General features: G+C 38.0%; 1 protein-coding gene across 2 annotated transcripts in view; it reads left to right on the top strand.

Moving 5' to 3' along the window:
- Positions 1–8,402, top strand: part of lrch2 (leucine rich repeats and calponin homology domain containing 2) — a 42,914-nt gene extending 34,512 nt beyond the window's left edge. For both annotated transcript variants that reach the window (XM_023342324.1, XM_023342325.1), the window contains exons 19-21: positions 239–376; positions 499–576; positions 903–8,402. In XM_023342324.1, coding sequence (XP_023198092.1) covers positions 239–376; positions 499–576; positions 903–1,022 — 336 coding nt within the window. In that variant the 3' untranslated portion in view covers positions 1,023–8,402. The remainder of the gene's footprint in view (positions 1–238; positions 377–498; positions 577–902) is intronic.
- Positions 8,403–18,835: the final 10,433 nt, after the last annotated feature.

The following is an 18,835-nucleotide window of genomic DNA, read 5'->3' as shown; positions in this document are numbered from 1 at the left end:
TCTGACTGCAGCTACTGGACAACTGAAGCAGGTGGAAGCAGTTGGTTGTACACCTGACATGCCAGAGGTAAAAACAAGGAATCCAAAAGAGATTACTTGAGCTGAACCCTCTCTGTTTTTGAAGAGAGAAATTGTCCTGGATTCCCGTGAGACTCCCACGCGCTCAAGCGTACTTCGCTCCGCTCACTTTTCTCTTTTTCAACATTTGACATTTTCGTGTTATCTTTAATGTGTGCAGAACATTGAGTCCCGACTGAAGGTCCTCCTCCCTGATGATGTTGGTGCGGCGTTGATGGATGGAGTGGTCCTCTGCCATCTAGCCAATCACATTTGTCCCCGATCCGTTGCCAGCATTCACGTGCCGTCACCTGCAGTAGTAAGTATATCGACTGTAAGATAAGATTCAAATGTGTTATTTAATCTAAACTGTTTCACAGACATTTTAATGCTTAAACGCTGAGTTTAACAAACTAACATGATTAATGTTGTGGCTTCCAGCCAAAGCTAAGCATGGCAAAATGCCGCAGGAATGTTGAAAACTTCCTGGAAGCGTGCAAGAAGCTTGGAGTTTCACAGGTAACACATTTTTTACTTTCAATGTTTTCACTCTGTATTTGTTTAGTTATTTAGGATTTATGGCTGCTAAGTGTTATCAGTCATTGGCCATAGAAGATAAATGACAAAATTATGAAGCTGCCTAACAGAGGCCTACGAGTTCTTTCATGCACTTGTCGTTCAAGCTTCCTTCAGCTGAGACTCTGACTGATGTTTTTCCCCAAAGAGCATTTTATCATTTAGGAAAATCTGTCTGACAAATATGCCTCCATCAAGTGAATGTTGCTGCGAAGTGACGTCAGTCGTTTTGCCAGTGGTGTTGATGAATGATCTCTCTGTTAATTCAGGACAAATTGTGTCTGCCGCATCACATCTTAGAGGAGCGAGGTCTGGTAAAGGTCGGCGTGACCGTCCAGGCTCTGCTGGACCTGCCCACGTCAAAGTCCACTCACTTGTCCTCCGTTTGACCCGGAGAGTAAATGCTGCTTATATCCCGCAGAGATCAGCCCACCTCCACACTGCCAGGGACTTAGGACCCCTGTTTCTGGGGCGAGGACTCTGTGACTTGTGGCTGTGTGACGGTCTGCTTCTGCCTGACTGAAATAGGAGACGGGATTACGCAAAATTTCTCCGTAAATGAAGTCGGTCGTCAACCGGCTCCAGGCCAACACATTATCACATGTTTCTTGTTTCCTGCTCCTGGGCTGAGAGTGGATTTGTAACGTGACGGCAAGAATCCTCAGCTGCACTGTTAACCTGGTTGCAATGGGTTAATGAGAAGACCTTTACCTCCCTCTCAGCTGTTACCACGAACTCTGCAAGTGCCACTACAGATTGGACATCCACGCTGTTATAGCACAGTGTGGCAAAGAAATAAGAGACATAACTCACTCTTTCACTTAAGAAGACATTTAGATTTTTTTTTTTAACGAAATGTTTCATTGGTTTCCTTAGTTTTTTAATCTATTTTTGCCATATTCTTACGTCTTAAACCCTGAGTCAGGAAAAAAGCTGCCATGAACTTTGGACTCTGTTTTTCTTTCTGAGATCAAGCTCAAGGTCCAGTAGGATTTGGTGCTGTTCTGTAGAAAACCAACAGCAAATGCTGAAGTTCTGATTCATGTCAGCATCTTTAAATGGCTGCAAAAGCCATAAATTATTTTGTACTGAAGCTACAGTGCTAAGTGTATCCATACACCTTTTTTCCACGATTTGTCCTCAACAAACTTCTTTGTATTTTATTGGGTATTTATGAGATGGACCAAAACGCACCAAAGTAGGGCATAATTTTGAGTTGGACAGAAACTACTAAATTGTTTTTAAAATGTTTGACCAAAAAAAAAAAACTTATCTTAATGTAGCAATGATTAGGAAATGTATTTATTTTTTGCTGTATTTCTATTGATCCTTACCAGCTTTCTGTGCTTTAACTGAGGTAGTTTGCTCAGGGTTGTGTGCAGACATAACTTTAAAACTTTGGATATTTTTTCAGAACCTAACCCTGCTTTTTAACCTCCCCACCTCTCCACTGACCTGTCTGCTGTGCTCCCATGATGCTGCTCGGTCTCTAATGTTCTCCAACAAACCCATGAGGTTTCTAAATTTAAATTAAACCCATATGGACTCTATCCACTGGACCTAGTACTACCATGATTAAATACAACATGAACTCTGAAGTTTTCTTTTTACTAAAAATGAAAAAGCCAGATCTTTTTCCTTTTTTTCCCCCCATCACATAAAAGCTCAATAAAATACGTTGAAGTTTGTGATTGTAATGTGATAAAATGTGAAAAAGGTTCACTGTAATTTGCTTGCAGGGGAGTTGACATTTTTGATCACTGTGATTATGCATGCATGGTCTTTGCCAAGGCGTTCTAATGTACGTGCAAGTTCATGTGTTCCTCACTGTTTAAGTATCTGATTGCCTGCTATGATTTGCACACAAATCAGTTTGGAGTCGGGGTTTTTTTTTTTAAATATTGTTTTTCTGACCTCAATTGAAAAATGTTACCAATGTTAATGTTGTTGCTGCTCAGAGATCCTCCTGCAAACCTCCCGCTCTGAAACCGTGCACAGCAGGGCAGCTTGCTGTACGCGGTTTCAGATCTACTTCAGTGAAATGTATTTGGTGTAATTATTTAATCCTTTTAGTTATACGTAACATCGTAACCTCTCCAGGTTGTTCAGGTGCAGCAGAGTATTTGTTTTTGATCAAACGTTACGATACGCTGCTAGCAGACACACTGATTCCTGTGATTGGTTGTTGCTTGAACTCTTCCAGCGGTTTGAGGTTCAACTCACCTGCAGCTTGAGAAAAGTGCCTGACAAATCAAAAGGGAAGAATAGCTTTTGATCGTAGCAACACCTCGAAACATGAAAATAGCAAATATGCAAATATGGCAAATGCATATAGCCACTACACGAGCCTGAACAAAGCATCTATAGATTAAAAAATGAAATAGACTTTAAAAATTACGGATGCAGGCTTTTAGTAGTTACACCAGGATGTCAAAACTTTACAGCCACAGTTTCCTGTCATCTCAGAAAAGCAAAGCAAAATATCACTTACTGGTTGTCACATCAAACAAATGAGCATAAATTCAAAAGTCTTTTTTTCTCAACATGTTTGATTAAACAGAATCCTTCTTTCACATTAGGAGTTGCATGCCTTTGCAGAAACATGTTTTAACTACATGATAGCATTCCCTCAGGCACAAGTGGTGCAGTGTTGTTTGGAAGTAATTGGTGGGATGTAACACAAATAAAAGGAATTACCTTGGAAAATGAGGTCATCTAGAGGGAGAGGTTAGATTAAATTACTGCCAAATTAAATGCCAAATTAAATTACAATTGAGAATGCTGGAAAGCTGAGAAAAAGACTGTGGCAAGTATAACATCTTCCATTGGTAAATGTGTGAAAACCCCAGAAATGTTTTAAATAATACAACGCTGCATTTAAGTGCATTGACTCAGTGAGGTGGGAAGAAAAAATAGTGATTGTTTTAAAAGAAATTATCACCACAATTACAGGGACCAAAATAATTTCTAGAAACAGAGAAAATTGAAGCATTTATTATTGTAAATCACTTTGAGTCGTTTTCACAAAGGGAAAATCCATTCCAATAAGCCAGATTTGTTTTAATTTATATAAAGGGCAGGAAATGATAATAATAATAATAAAGTAGCTGTTCCTCAGTATTTTCCTATTTCCACAGTCAACTGGTTGCTCTAGTTTCAAATTAAGACTAAAAGGGACAGAATAAATTTGAAAATGGTTTCCCGGTAAATTGTAGGAATGCCTTTATGAGGCACTGTGTACATCTTTACCTGTGGGCAGATCTGTATGTACGCTTTGGACACTTTCATAATCTGTCAGATTATTTTGGACCGTAATGAGAACAAAGTGTCGTACACAGATGAAAGTCGTCCTGGTCAAATACTGATTTCTGAAACCGAAGACTTCATGATCTGCAGAAAATGTGATATTCTCCGGTGCCACGTTGATTTTCGCCTTCAGCATCACCTGATTTGCTAATTCCATCAAATGCTTGCAACTAAAACCACACAAAAAAATGTTAGAAAGCGAAGAGCTGCTTTGATATCGAGTGAAGATGTAGCAAATCAGTTTTCTAAATCTCTAATGTAGAATAGCTTCAGTTCCTGAAAACATCCAAGGATGTCAGGATGGTGTTCCAGTATTCACCATCACAGCATCAAAAACCTGGAATATTGTGCCTTAATTGAGGGGTATTTATTATTTATTGCTTTATTTATATTTTTTGTCAGTTAAAATGTACTTTTGTTGTTTTTCCTCTTAATATCTGCATAATACTCAGAACTATTCAGGAGGGGCTTTGGATCTAAACACAGTTTAAACTCACACTACAGCTTACACTCTGCAAAGATACACAACCTTCTGTTGCTCATCGTTTTCACTCAAATCAGAGTAAAATGTTTCCGTTTCACATCAATTAGGATTACCAAAAATAATTCTGTTTCCTAATTATGCAAGTAACGAAAGAGATATTTTTAATATAGCTTATATGCATATTTTTTACCATTTTGATTGATTTAGCTCCGAGCTGTTTGACTTGTTTCAAACATTTTGGGTATCCTTCGACTTGGTTCTGCCAGTGGGTTCAGCTGACTTTCTCCCACAGACCTTTTAACTCTGAGATTTGTGATACGCACCACACAGCCTTAGCTTTGTTGTGCTTAATCGACCTTGAAGCTAATTTGGTTACATTCCTATGATAGTTTTCCAGATTCATGTTTTTGGCTGATGTCTTGAGAGATTGTTTTAACATTTCCATATGATGTTCTTTCCTCATGATTCCATTTATCTTGTGAAGTGCACCAGTCCCTCCTGCAGCAAATAAATGCTACTTCCTCTTTACTTCACAGTTGGGATGGTAAGGTCAGGATCGCAAGCGTCTACATTTTTCCAAATGGTAACGAAGATTATTATGGCCAAACACTTCAGTGTTTTTTTTTTTTTTTGCATTTGCAGAAAATGTTTTATTTTGCTTTTGTAGTAATAACTTCTTCTTTCCTCGCTGAGTGGCCAGAACTCATTTCTCTGTGAATAATGACACATTTATCAGCTTCAGTCAACATCTTAACAAGGACTTTTGCTTTTGTTCTGGGGTACACGGTTCTCTTACAGACATTTTGCCTGATTCAAAATCCGTTATGACGCCATGTTGGCTTCCCAAACTGTTTAAAGGTGTACAAATCTTGACATATAAACTCCTGAAATTGACGAGAGTAAGAAAATCATTCTCCGAAAACCATTTCTCTCTTATCATTCTCACATTTAGCAAACAGAACTAATTTTGGTCATCCTAACATAACTAAGACTGATGTGAGACAGTAAGAAAAATGTGTTTTGTGTATACATTGCATGCAATGTTTTTTTTGTTGTTGTTTTTTTTTATTTTTGATTTAGATGCCAGTCATATTTGCCCTCTCTCAGACAGTTTTGGGGTGTTATTAGTTCCACACATTTGTGTGTTTTACCGTGTCTAACAATTTGTAAAATAGTAACAGTCAGCGAACAAGCAAACACAAAAATAGTGAGGAGAAAAAAGTGATTCATTATGTCTTGAAGTGTTGTGATGTTTGTAGAATTTTCCGTCATAAATGTCTGGTAAAAAAACCAAAAAGAACAAACAAAATGCAAAATTATGCTTTGCTACAGCTCTTCTTATCATCACACAGCAGGTTCGTGTGCATGGCAAGTCCTTTTCTTTTAACTGAAGCTGTATTTATACAAAACAATGCAAAGCATCCTGCTTATCATACATATGGAGACCACAGCATCTCTTTCACTTTACCAGAAAATCTGTAACAATCTTAAAAGTTGCTGCCCTTTTCTATGCTATGGTTGTGTGAAGTCAACACTGTCTTTTGCAGTTTGAGTAATTCCTCCCACTGACTACAGTGAAGTTTTTGTATTCATCCGTGCGTGTCATCATTGAACTAATGTATCAATTGATAAGAATATAAACTGTAGTATTTCATAACTTTGCGTCAAAGTCTCAGCTCCCAAAAGGTTTAATCACCTGTCAGACGCAATGTAGTGTAATTATTCTGACATTTCTGCACAGACAAAAAGAGATAAGTGTATGAGCTGCTTTGAAGTGCAATTACCTGAAGAACCTTCACTTCCATGATGTTCGAGTCCAGAACTGGGGCAGAACTTAGGTCTGCGTTTGTGCTTTTCTTTGCTGTAAAAGATGACTCATTGTGTTTGAGAGTGTTTGTTTATGTTTCTCTGTAAAGCACATAAGGAGGTGTGGCACAACACTAAGGTGTTTCAATAGGAGTACTTGTGCTCCTCTTGCTTTTTCTTTGTAGTCATGAATCGTCACTTGCTGGTACATGCATTTTGATCCATCTAATACAAAATGTGGCACAGATTTCAAATTCTAGAGTCTTGCTTAGTATAGTTTAGCTCAGTTTCTCTCTGATGGTGTCTTGCAAACTTTGTTACGTTTTAAGCAGATTTTTTGTGATTACGTTTGGCTTCCACTTCACAAAATTGTGAAGTGGAAGCCAAAAGTAAACACTGTTTTCAAAATTTCTTAAAAATCAAACTCTGAGTCAGTACTTTCCTGAACCCACTTTTTCTGCGATTACACCTGCAAGTCTTTTGCGACCAAAGGAGCTGAATGTAAATGGACTCTGCACTTTGTAGGATATTTATTTAAAAAAAAAAACAGCATGTATTAATTTCCTTCCATCTCATAATTAGTTGCTACATTGTGTTGGTGCATCACATAAAATCCAATTTAACTCAAAGTGAAACGATGATATTTGAATTCTTTCTTGCGTTGTTGAGCCTAAACAGGTGAAGCGAAGCTTTTTTCTCACAGTAGCATTTATTATGGGGGTGTGGAAACAGTAACGAATGGATTGTCGTCACCTTATCGTATTATTGGAAATAAAAAACAAAGTCAGTTGTTTTTTTTTATTTCCTCTTGGCAGAGGACCACGAGGGACAGCAAAATTTTCCACACAAGAAAATTTTGCTTGTGCGGAAAATTTTCATCACTTTTTCAAATGTCTGAGAACGAGACATGCTGGGGACTTCCACTGATGCTTATCCAACCTTCTTCCAGTCGCTCTCCAAAATCACAAACACGTTGTTCATGCATTCCTGTCTTTCCGTAGTGATCGCCTTAATTGTATGAAAAACTGCTGTTCATCTGTGGGTTTGATTGCATGTTGCCAGGCTACCTGTGCAAGGGTAGGTTCATAATAAGACTTGTTGAAAGGAGAAATGCATACTCTGGAATGTTTTTGCAGCCATAAAGATGGCTAGTTTTGGGCAGACAGTAAAAGAAAAACAAACAACAATGATAAATGTGGTTTCCAAACTCCAGACAAAATTAACATGACCTGCACTCTGTTAGAAAGGACAGAGCGTATTCCAAAAGGTCGATTGTTTCCTTGCTTTTTTGTTGTTGTTTTTTTGCATGTACTGACAAGTACTAACCAGTTTTGGAAACAATGGGACACTAAGACAAAACCCTGAAATTTCAGACGTCAAGGAAGTAGCTTCACTCACAACAAAGACTCATTATTTTGCACTTCTTTGGAAAACACATCTTTAAATCATGGCCAGCAGTGACTGGATAAATGTAATGACTGATAAATCTCTACTTTGATTCCTTCACACATAAGGTTTTGTTTTTAGATGCATGCAATACGTGATGGAACGTGGAAAAAAACATCTATTTAATCTGTGCTAACACAAACTTTGAAGTAACGGCAAATTAAAAAATGTGTGACATTGGGCTTTTTGTTGTAAATCAGCGTCTTTTAAGGCTCTGGCTCGGATTCTGTAGGCAGAAAAATGAATTCTGCTCTAAAGAAAGGCTGCGGTAACAAAATATGACAACTTCTCAAAGTTCAAAGCAACTTTTATCACATCACTTCACATTTTGTACTCATTTCTGAATTGCATGAGGTTTGGGTTCAGGTTTAGGCTTTCTTTCCAGCAGCTACCGCAGAACAAGCTTTGTTGTTCGTGAGTTTGGTGCTAATCTATTAATAAGTGATAATTCTATGCATTGAGTTCATCTTTGTCAGCTTAATTAGCTTTTTTTTTTCATTTTGTGATTTAACAGATCCATAAGTGACAGAGTGAGTCATGTCTGAATATTACACTGCCAAGACAAGTCAAACTTCATGTACAAAAACTTTTTTTCTATTAAAAATCTGATGCATGCAAGACAACTGAATGACTAACAATGAACCTCTGTAAATATAATCTGTACAAAAATCCAAGGATTTCTTAAAACAGTTCATGTTGATGTACAAATAAATCAAACTCTTTGCAACCTCAGGTTGTGGGTGTTTTTATTACACACAGCACTGTGTGTGGGTTATAAAACAACTTTGAAAAACCATCATAAAAATCTAGTTAGTGATTTATGAAGGGAGTCATGTCAGAGCTGACAGAAAAATTTGTGGAGCTAATTACAGGCGGCTACTGGAAGAAAAATGGTTTGAAACCGCAAAAGGCTTGTATAAGAATGGTCCAGTCAAAGTCCAGGCTTAAATTAAATCGAGAATAACACTTGATTGTTGCTCTCTAGCCAAGCTAACTGAGCCTATGCTATTTTATTAAGAATCATTGGAGCAGCCTTTGAAATCATTTGTGGTTGTTGGTGTCAAACTACATTTTACATGCAATCCGTGTAATAAATTCTGAAAAAGTTCAGGAGTTATGGGGTATTCATGGCTCAGCATGGCACTCTTTTGAACCGGTTCCTTAAAATATATTTGCCTCTCCGTTTGTCTTACACCCACCAGCACATCTGCTGCCAAGCCCTTATGGTTTGGACATATTTAAGTTAGTTATATAAGCTTTCTGTTTTCTCTGCGTGTTTCTTTGAGGGTTGTCCATTTCTGTGTTGGAGCATGTTTTATCCATCCCTTTGTCGGAGTGTGATCCCAGCCAACTTGTTTCTATAGCTGTTTCCTGGAAATGTGTCAATGCATTGTCAGAGGTGAAAGACGAATGGCTCACAAACACGAAACCGGAGCTAGTTAATTACATCGTGGCTGGCCTTTGCTCCGCAAAATATGATATAGCTTGTGATGGTGACTTTAGGTTTTTAATGACAATATATTTACATTTAGAGGTTTGAGACTTGTTTGGCATTTGCTTGTTTGTTAAGGGCCTGTCTGAGCTCATATGAACAGTAAGGATACTATTAGTGGTGTTGAGTGTACGGCCCTTCATTGACTGGTTTAAAAACCTACAATATAACTTTATTTTTTTTATTAAAGTACTCTGGTAAGGTATAGAAGAAAACTGCCCATTCTTATTTGAAGAATTTAGTTAACCGTTAACAAGAAGAAACCTCCAGCTTGGCTTAGTAAAAATAGTAATCTGCCGTGACTGACTGGGGGTTTGAGAAGGCAGCTCACTAATCAAAATCTATTTTTCTTACTCAATTTCTATGCATATGATACTCATCTGTTAAAAAAACAGCTTGTTTCATCTTAAATAGTTACAGGACTGAAAGTGTTTGACATTGGGACTGATGGTATCCAGAAGAAATCCTGCTCTCTTTGTGTGTGTGTGCGTGCGTGTGTGTGTGTGTGTTTCTGTTCCTCTATTTTAGGTTTTGCTATTATCCACCCTCTTCAAAAACATCTCCAAAAAGGTTTTATTTTTTCCACAGTTACAGACCAATTTCTAGATTTTTGCTGAGTTCATAGAGTTTTGAAAGGTTTTTGGTAAAACGACCTACTGGAGGCCAAAGAGACTATTTTTCTACATGCCATGCAGAGCTGCGCTGCCACTGTAGAATAACTGCGTTAACGTAATCAAACTTGGACATGTAGATATTATTAATTTCGTGCTGTGCTCCACAGCAAAGGGGAAACCCGTTGAAGTACAACTCAAAACCTCTTCTTTCTCTCTCTCTCTGCATTGGCCAGGCTACACGCAAACTCGTTCCCATAGCAACTGACAACAACGCCCCTAAAAGACGCTGAAATATTTTCCACACAAAGAGCAGAACATTCAGTCTGTTGCAGTAGCATGGTTTCAGGCTTAATGTTTATTTTGCGATTATTAATAATTGATTGCTGTGGTAAGAGGAGAAAACTATAAATATATCGCTGCACTTGACTTTACTGTATGGCTAGCTCCATGGCTAGCTCGCGGTTATCGTCTCTTACTCTGCAGTTGTGGAGTCACAATGTCTGGGATCATGAGCGCCCCCTGCCATGAGGCAGGAGAACTGCCTGCCTCACCTCGAATCTGTTCTCTGCCGTTTCTGATCGCTCCTTAGCACACGAAACACGTTACACACACAGTTGGTGACAAAAACACTGTATATTATATACATAAGCTAAATTATGGAAAATCAGTTCATACATTAAATGTTTTTTACCAATTTTATTGGCGACATACAGACAGGAGGAACTTGCTCCCATAGAATGGCAGCCAGTGGAGTTAGACAGAGGTTGATCAATCCCAGGTGAGGCTCAACTCGCTGCTGCCTCGACAGCTTCGCTTCCGAGGACTTGAATGGGAAAATGCGAAATTTCAGCGATTTTGAAGGGGAAAAAAATCAGAATTGAGAAATTAATACTTTATAGTACAAAACACAGGATGAAAATAGCAATATAGATTATTTTATCATTATTTTTCCATGATGAGATGTGAGACTCTGCCTCCCCTGACCGCATGTCATTGCCTTCACGGTTTTCAGACTTGTTTCTGTTGAGCTCGTTCCACCAAAACGGCCCTTGAGCCTCCAGTGACATGTTCATGTATAATGAAGAAAGATAAAACTCTGATTTGGTTTTGGTTATATCTGTAGCTTTTGGTTTAGTTCCGCATTCTTCTGGTTCTGTTTGGGACCTCTGTTGTTTTCAGATCAGTCTGTGGATTTCTGATAGTATCTCTTGCCACTCATATGTGGACACGATTCAATATTAAATCTCCTTTAAACCTTAAGAAACGTGCAGAGTAAGCTACAGGTCTGTGTGGAAGGTGATGTTTATTTATTTATTTTTCAGTCATTTTCAAATCAAAAAGAAAAAAAAACACAATACTGAAAAAAACACAAGAAAAAAACTATTTAAATTGCTGTCAATGGCAAGAACAAAAATTGTCATAAAGAGTGTTGGTAGAAGCATTTTGTTACACACAAACATCATCAAAATCAAAGCAGCAGAATCTTTCCTGCATGTTTTTCTAACATATTTATCCAAGGAGTTCTGGTTTAGTCAGTAGACAAATTCACAGAACAAAACATGACCACACCTTATTGTATATATATTTCTTTTCTACAAATAATTTTTGTTCATTTTTTTTTAAAGATTGAAAAACACAATTTTAACTCCTCACAGCAATTATTCCTCTCCTGGAATAATTGGTTGGTTGATGCACCACACATTGATGGATGCCCGATAATATCAACACTTTTCAGAGTGTTGATTTTATGCTGATTAGATGACACACAGTTCGGTTTAGTGGATGACAAAATATATCCAAAATAAGTTAGACTTGTTATACAGAGAGGTAGTACAGAGGTTCAGTGTTTATATTTCCATCCTTTGTTTCACTAAGCCGCTAAATGCTTTCACTCAGTGGTGCCTCACGCCGATGTTTTAGCGTTATGACAGAGGTTTTACTGAGGCAGGAAAGTTAATCCAATTATTGTCAAATGCAGCAAGCATGCAGTGTTTGGACAGTAAAATTAAATGAAGTATTGAGCTAGCGTGTAGCCTGACAGATGAATGCACGGATTGATACAGGTTAAAACTTGGTTCAAACATTTTAGCTTGATGCATTTTTTTTAAGTTGGCTTCACGTTCAAATGTTTCCACGTCTTCTGCTCGTCGTTGCATTTGTTTTTTTCATCCCCTTTCAACCAGGTTTGTAACATCAATTCACACTGGATATTTTTCATTTATTTGTATTTATTATTACTTTTACCAGTTACAGGTTATTTCAGTCACCATTGTGGGTTTTGGTTCACTAACAGAGGGTTACCAACAATTTTGCCCGTGTGTGTAATTTGCAAAAATAAGGCTAGAAAGCTCCCATATTAAAACTTATTGTAAAAGTACACTGGACTTTTCCTGAAGTTGGTCCTTCCTGTTCCAGTTGTAAAGTCAAGTCAAGTTTGTTTGTATGGCACATTTCAGCAAAAAGGCAGCTCAGAGTGCTTTATATAATAAAAAAAAACACTACACAATACATGAACAAAACATAAAAAAGAAACATCACATGACAGAGTCAGAATAAAGAATGATGATGAAAAGTTGTAGATCATGATTTATTGTTTTCCACTTTTGATTTTGCTTCAGCAGTTTTACCTTTGAGGCCTGTGAAGAAACTGTTGCAGTAATCAGTTCGACTAAAGACAAACACATGGGTGAGTTTCTATAGATCTTGTTGGGTTCTTCAGGTGATAAAAGGCTGGGTTTGTAATAGTCTTTATGTGCCTCTGAAGGTTCAGGTCTGAGATTTTGGATTTTTCTGGGTTTACATCTTTCAAGTTCATTAGGTAATGTGAAACTTGGTCTAGTTTTGTGTTTTTTCCTGTTTTTCTGCCTCATCTGATCATAAACATTTCTCCTGGAAGCGTTTGGTGAGTCCATGAGGACAGCAGGACATTTCAGTCAAGCTGGAAGATCTCAATTTGGAGTAGGTGTTTATCTCTTTTTGGTTCCCTTTCAGTTCAAACTATAGGTTTCTGGAGCTGGTGATGGCTACCAATATTATATTGTTGAGGTAAAAATTATTAGAGAAATTTCAACTACCACTGTTTGCTGCTTGTTAACACAAACAGTGAACAGACAATCACATGATAGCAACACAATGCATTTAGGGAAAAAAAAGCAGCAATCGGAGATCTTCTGAACTCTGATTGCTCTGATTCCTTTGTGCTCCGAACAGGCAGGAGTCTTGAGGTGGGGCAAAGAGATAAATAAAACTCCCACTAATTGAGGCAGTCTCCATTTCAGGCCAATACAAGTCCTACAAAGACTTAGGAGATTTTTTGGAACGCAAACAGTGAAAATCACGATGAGACGGAGATTTAAGATGAGTAATGTAGGAATATGCTCCACTTTGACCATTGCTTCCCCTTATTGCTTAAATTATGTTAAAATATGAAAGTTATATGTATTCTCATCACCATCTGTATAGTTAGAAAAATGTAGATTGTGTTGAAGTTTAACAGACTGAGATTCTTGATGACTTGAGAGTTAGAAATGCTCTCCAGGCTGAGCCCATCAGGCAGACAGTGACACAGAGAATAAACGGTAGTTGTATTCACTGACAATGATGTGCCTGGGGATCATTGGCCACTTTCAACACTTTACAGTAAATAAAGAGTGTGCACAGGGTGGTTCCTATGCACCATCTGGCACTACTCCTTTTGCCACTCTCACCTTAATTTGAGAGTGGTAAAAGGAAAATTGGTGTTGAAAAAGCAATAAGTTGTTCTGCAGAGATCAGGAAAAAGATTATCTGGTTTGATGAGATCAAAACTGGCATATGTGCAAATTATGAGTCACAAGAAAATCTGTCAGAGTCAAACGAGTCACTGCTGGGTGGAGAATGGCTCAGACAAAGTCCAGGGCTAAAGTCAATTACATTTGTGGCAGGACTTCAAAAATGATGTTGGATGTTCTCCATCCAATCTGACCTTTTGGTAAAGGAGAATGGTTAAAAAAAATCACTCTTTTAGGAATTTATAGCTTACAGAAACAAACCCCAAACAGATGATTCTACAAAGCAAAAGCATGCAGTTCACACAATTCTTTAGTTTTAATAAAAACATCTCAAGATTCATAATTATGCACCAGTTTGTGTTGCTGTATTCCATAAAAGGCCATGTTTTTCTCTGATCTATTGTTTGCTGTTTGCATTTTCTAAGTGCATTTTAAAAAAGACTGGAGTCAAAAATAAGAGATCAAAATTGGAACAAACTATAAAATTCTTTTTTGCAATTAATGTTTATAGAGCCGAGTTAAAAAGCGTCACGAAATAAATCGAGACAACAAATAACCATGACCCGAATAAAGGCTTTAAAATACAAACTCAGATCATCTCATTGCATGGCAAGACGCAGTAAAAACATTGTTATTGAAGCACATGACAAGTCAAGTGGTTAGATCTTTAGGCGCTCTCAGACTTTTGACAGAAAGTGAGGGATTGATTTATGACCCAGATTCTTTTGAAGATATTTAAAACCTGTCAACTATTTCCAAAAGACCCTTAAGTGAACAGTTTCATGTTGGCTAGCATGACTGAACATAACTGAGGGCAACGCTTAGTTCTCTGCAGCAGATGTAAGTTTGGCAAGCATTTTCTGATAAATTGTTGTAGGTAAGAAATGAAAACGTGACAAAATGCAATGTAAACATCGACAAAAGTCAGAACCACATCCAAACTAATTTGGAAATTTAATATTCCCCTAAAGCTTTAACCAGTTTTGCTGCGGTATTAGCTGGCATCAGGCGTTTGCAGTAACTGGTAAATAGTGTTGCTCCTTCATTAGTGTGAAGGACGTTAAGCCCACACTTCCTCTTAGAATCGTTTTAAAGCTGCAGTATGTAACTTTAATAAAAAAAAACCCCATAATTTTACATATTTGTTGAAACTGTCACTGTGTCGTGCCAGCTCTCTGCTGCAATGTAGCTAGCAGCTGAGCCTACCATGAATGCTAAGGCTAGTTAGCGTGCTCACCGATAATAGCGGATAAATGTTTTCCTGTAACAGTGAGTTGATTCTCCATCATTAGTATTTTTAGCAGAGTGTTCACGTGGTTGATTGGCAGCGCTAAGATGCTCCTCTGATTGGTTATTTTTCACCAGGAGTGTTGCATTTCTTCAGATGACAATCGAGGAGGTGGAGGAGCTCGATCTTTTCACAGATTATCCGTCTCATTCTTTCACTAAATGGTTATAATTTTAACAAATATGTAAAAAAAACCCACATATTTTTCAAAGAAGTTACATACTGCAGCTTTCAGGGAAATCATCATTTGGTATTTATTTAGGTCATGCATGTGAATATTCTCATCCTCCTTGGAATAATCCCAGTCAGATGGAAAACCAACTTCATCACTCATCTTACTCATTTAGATCTTTTGACTCGAAGGACTGAAAAGTTTCATACGCTTGTTACGGTACATAAAAGTTCCAAACGAAGCGAGTGAGTGACAAACTGGGTGCTAATTTATGTGTGACACAGCATGCTCCCAGGAGAATGGGCCTCTTGAAAAACTCCAGCTCCATGTTGCTCAACTGCGAGCCTTGACAAAAACTTCTGGATAGGTGTCAAAACGTCTCCAGACAAAGATGAACGAAAGTTCAGTTGATTTACGGCTGTTGTAAATGGTTAGCTGTGATTTTTGTAAGTTGTAACCATGTGTTTCATAATCTGAAACATTAAAAAAAATCTGTAAAGGGGAAAATATGTTTTGCCAGGATGATGTATACTGAGAAGAGTGATTAGTGGAGCAATAAATATGGAAGTCTATAATATTGCAAGTATAAACAAAACTGGATAACATGAAGAGATAAGAAGAAACTAAACTATAAAGAAGCAGAAAGAGTTGAATAATAAAACACAGCACTAACTCAAAACATACAGAGAAAGTCCCATGGATCATTAGACTATTGCTGTTTTGAACTATTTGGATTTTGGTGGCTAGAGGGACTTGCTTTTTTCTTGTAAAGCAAATTGTGTTCCTAAAATTAAAAGTCTGTTTAACTGTCAATATTGTCCTGATCGGACCTTATACCAGCTCAGCAACCCTTGAGATGTTCAACACGTCTGTCCAGTTTCTGAACTGCTTTACACGCAGACTTGATAGAAATCCTGATCTGTGTTTTTCCCTGATGTCACACCACTTATTTAAACAAACAACACAATAAAAGAGCGACAGTCATTGTGACAAATTAGCTGAACCATTAAGTCAGAACCACAAGGACTGTCACTCCTTACTTAGATAGAATTACCTCCGAAGCATGTGCTTGTACTTGTTCTGGTTTATGACAAAGTGTAATTAACATGTTCAACTACTGTTTTTATAGAAGCTGTTTAACTTGGGATGAATTAAAATTTCCACACATTTCTTTCTTCTTTTTTAATTATCAATCTTATTGTTATAGTATACAGTGTGATTATTATTCGTTGAAAGACCGCTCAAGATGGACACTGTCTGAGAACATCGGTGTTGGGAACCGGGGTTTGGCTCTCTGTGGGATTTTTCTGTTTGCCTGCTGCTTCCCCCTTCTTCCACTAGATGGTGCCTAGAGGCTGCACCCCTTGGAGGGCGTGCCCGCTGATTCTGTCAGCGCACCTGTGATTCATCACCCAATCATCCCGGAGTATATGAGGAGCAGGCTGCCAACACTTCGACGCCTGGGTGTTTGCCAGTTGTGGTACTCTGCTCTCCTCCGAGCTTGCTCTCTGAATTTATTGGTGTTTTCTCTAAAATTATTTCTAGTAATTTATCCTTGTTGCCTCTCTTTCTCAGGTGTTTCTTTGTGACGCCCTGGAAATTCTCCTGTTAATCCCAAGTCCTGGCTTCCTGGATTTCTCCATTAAATCACGACTTCTCCCCTCGTGACGCCGTGAATTGTTACCCACTCGTTGCCCCAGTCCCTTCTTCTCAGCTGGCAGCCGGTTCGCTCCTCAATCCTCCGCACCTGAACTTACCTGTCCGCCCTCCACCGCAGCCCTTACATCATCAACAAAGAACTCACTCCCACACTGTGGGTGTCCCTGAAGTTCAAGGACACCCACAAAGAGACCATACCCTAAAAACCACTGCCTTACACCCCCGATACCCCCCCACCCCCCTTGCCCGGCGGAAGTTTATTTTAAGTGAGATAAATCTAATTCTTCCTGAAGTTCCATTTTCCGACAACATCAAACTCACCATCTCTCTCTCACTGCTCTTCAGCCTACAGACGACCCCGGTTGCCAACCCCAAGGACAAGATCGACACATTCTCACTTTGCATCATTGTTAAATTAAACTTTATTTATCTGATCTTCTGTTCTCCTGCTTGTGTTCTTTACGTGGGTAAAGAAACTAGGAGCCATCATGACAATCGGTTTTCAGATCTTGATTTAATTAAAGTCTGTGCTTTACCTACACCACTTTAACACACTCTTTGATTTAAACCATTATTTTCTATCTGTATGTTAGCAGGCTCAGGTTTTTATCATACATGATTAAAATCTCTATTTAAGAGAACAAGGCCATATTAATGTGACAAAGATTTGAGAAAGCGTTAGAAAAGGAAATTATTCAGTAAAATATATAAAAATTAGACTATGTAGTTTAAAATGAAGGAAGAAGCAGATTGGTTGTTATATCCATCTCCTATTTAACTTGTCCTGTATAATTATTGCAGCAGCATAATTCTTTTGGCTTTCTTCCAGTATTGCCCTCTCTGAAACTTCATTGATAGAAATTCAGAAGTTTAAATTTAAAAGTCCACCTTTCTAAAATATGAAAAGGGTATACATAAAAAGTTGTGATGTTAGTATGCTAAATATGTCTTCATGACCACTTAAAAAGCGAATGAAGATGTAAAATGCAGCCATTGGTGTTAAGAATATTTATTCAATCCGGTGTCAGCACCTTTACCAAGCGCTTCAGGAGTTTTGGAAGAGCATTCTGGGAGGTTAAGTCTGTTTAATGAAGTGAGTGAAAGCGCAACAACCTTTCATGTTGTTGTGCTTTTAGCTGCAGACTGAAGCTCTTTCTAATCTATTTGATTTAATGCAATAAAACAGGTGAGCAATCTCACCCAACGACACAATGGAAAAAAGAAAAAAAAAAACCTGTGGTGACATTCTGGCTTTGAATCAACCCTGCATACATGGCTATTAAAAACCTGCCAAGACTTGACATCTTGGTGCCAAAAGAACTGGGACACAGCGACGTCATACATTTCAGTTTATGACCTACTTGCCAGCTGAAAAGAAACAAAAGACTTTACATGGAAAAGGGAGAAAAACTGAAGTGCCTGCAGGTCATGATATCCAAGACCATTGAATAATAATAATAATAATTATTATTATAACTGTTTATTATTATTAATAATAATAATAATAATAATAACTGCCGATAGAGGATGGAGATTTAGGAAATGTCTCTGTACAGTTTTATTTAAATCTTAAATCTCTTGCAACGACAAATGGGGGAGGGGGAGAGGACACTCTTTGTCTCCGTGGGTTACTTCGTGATGATCCACGCATTCACATGGAAATGGATGCATCTTCTCACATGCCTGTCAAAGTTTGGATAGTAAAATACTCGACTGAGGTCCAGTATTCCTTGCATTTTAAGACAGGTTTACAAGAAATCTAAAATAACTACAAAATAACTAAATAAATCACTAAAATAGCCACTTACAAACCTCAATCTGATAAGTTTACCTTTGTTACGTGAAATACCGTGGAAATTCACATGCGTATCTTATAATAGAGCCTAATGGAACTGAAGTAAAACATTTTTATTTTACATTTTTTTTATTTTACATATTCAACAAAGTCACTCCATGCAGAAATTACGTGTCATTTAACCTTTGTTGTAACTTTATGGGAATTTATTGGTGTTGACATGCATAATTTGTCTTAAAGAAATAAACGCGAAAGACATTAAAAACGACTCGAGGAGACACTGAACGCGCTCCCTGGCGCGCTCCTTCCCTGGCGCGCACCCGGCCGGTCTCACCCGATCAGTGGTTTTTCGGATCACCACTTTGTGCAC

The sequence above is a fragment of the Xiphophorus maculatus genome, chromosome 11, assembly GCF_002775205.1.
Source record: "Xiphophorus maculatus strain JP 163 A chromosome 11, X_maculatus-5.0-male, whole genome shotgun sequence".
NCBI lineage: Eukaryota > Metazoa > Chordata > Actinopteri > Cyprinodontiformes > Poeciliidae > Xiphophorus > Xiphophorus maculatus.
This window is presented reverse-complemented; position numbering and strand designations above follow the sequence as displayed.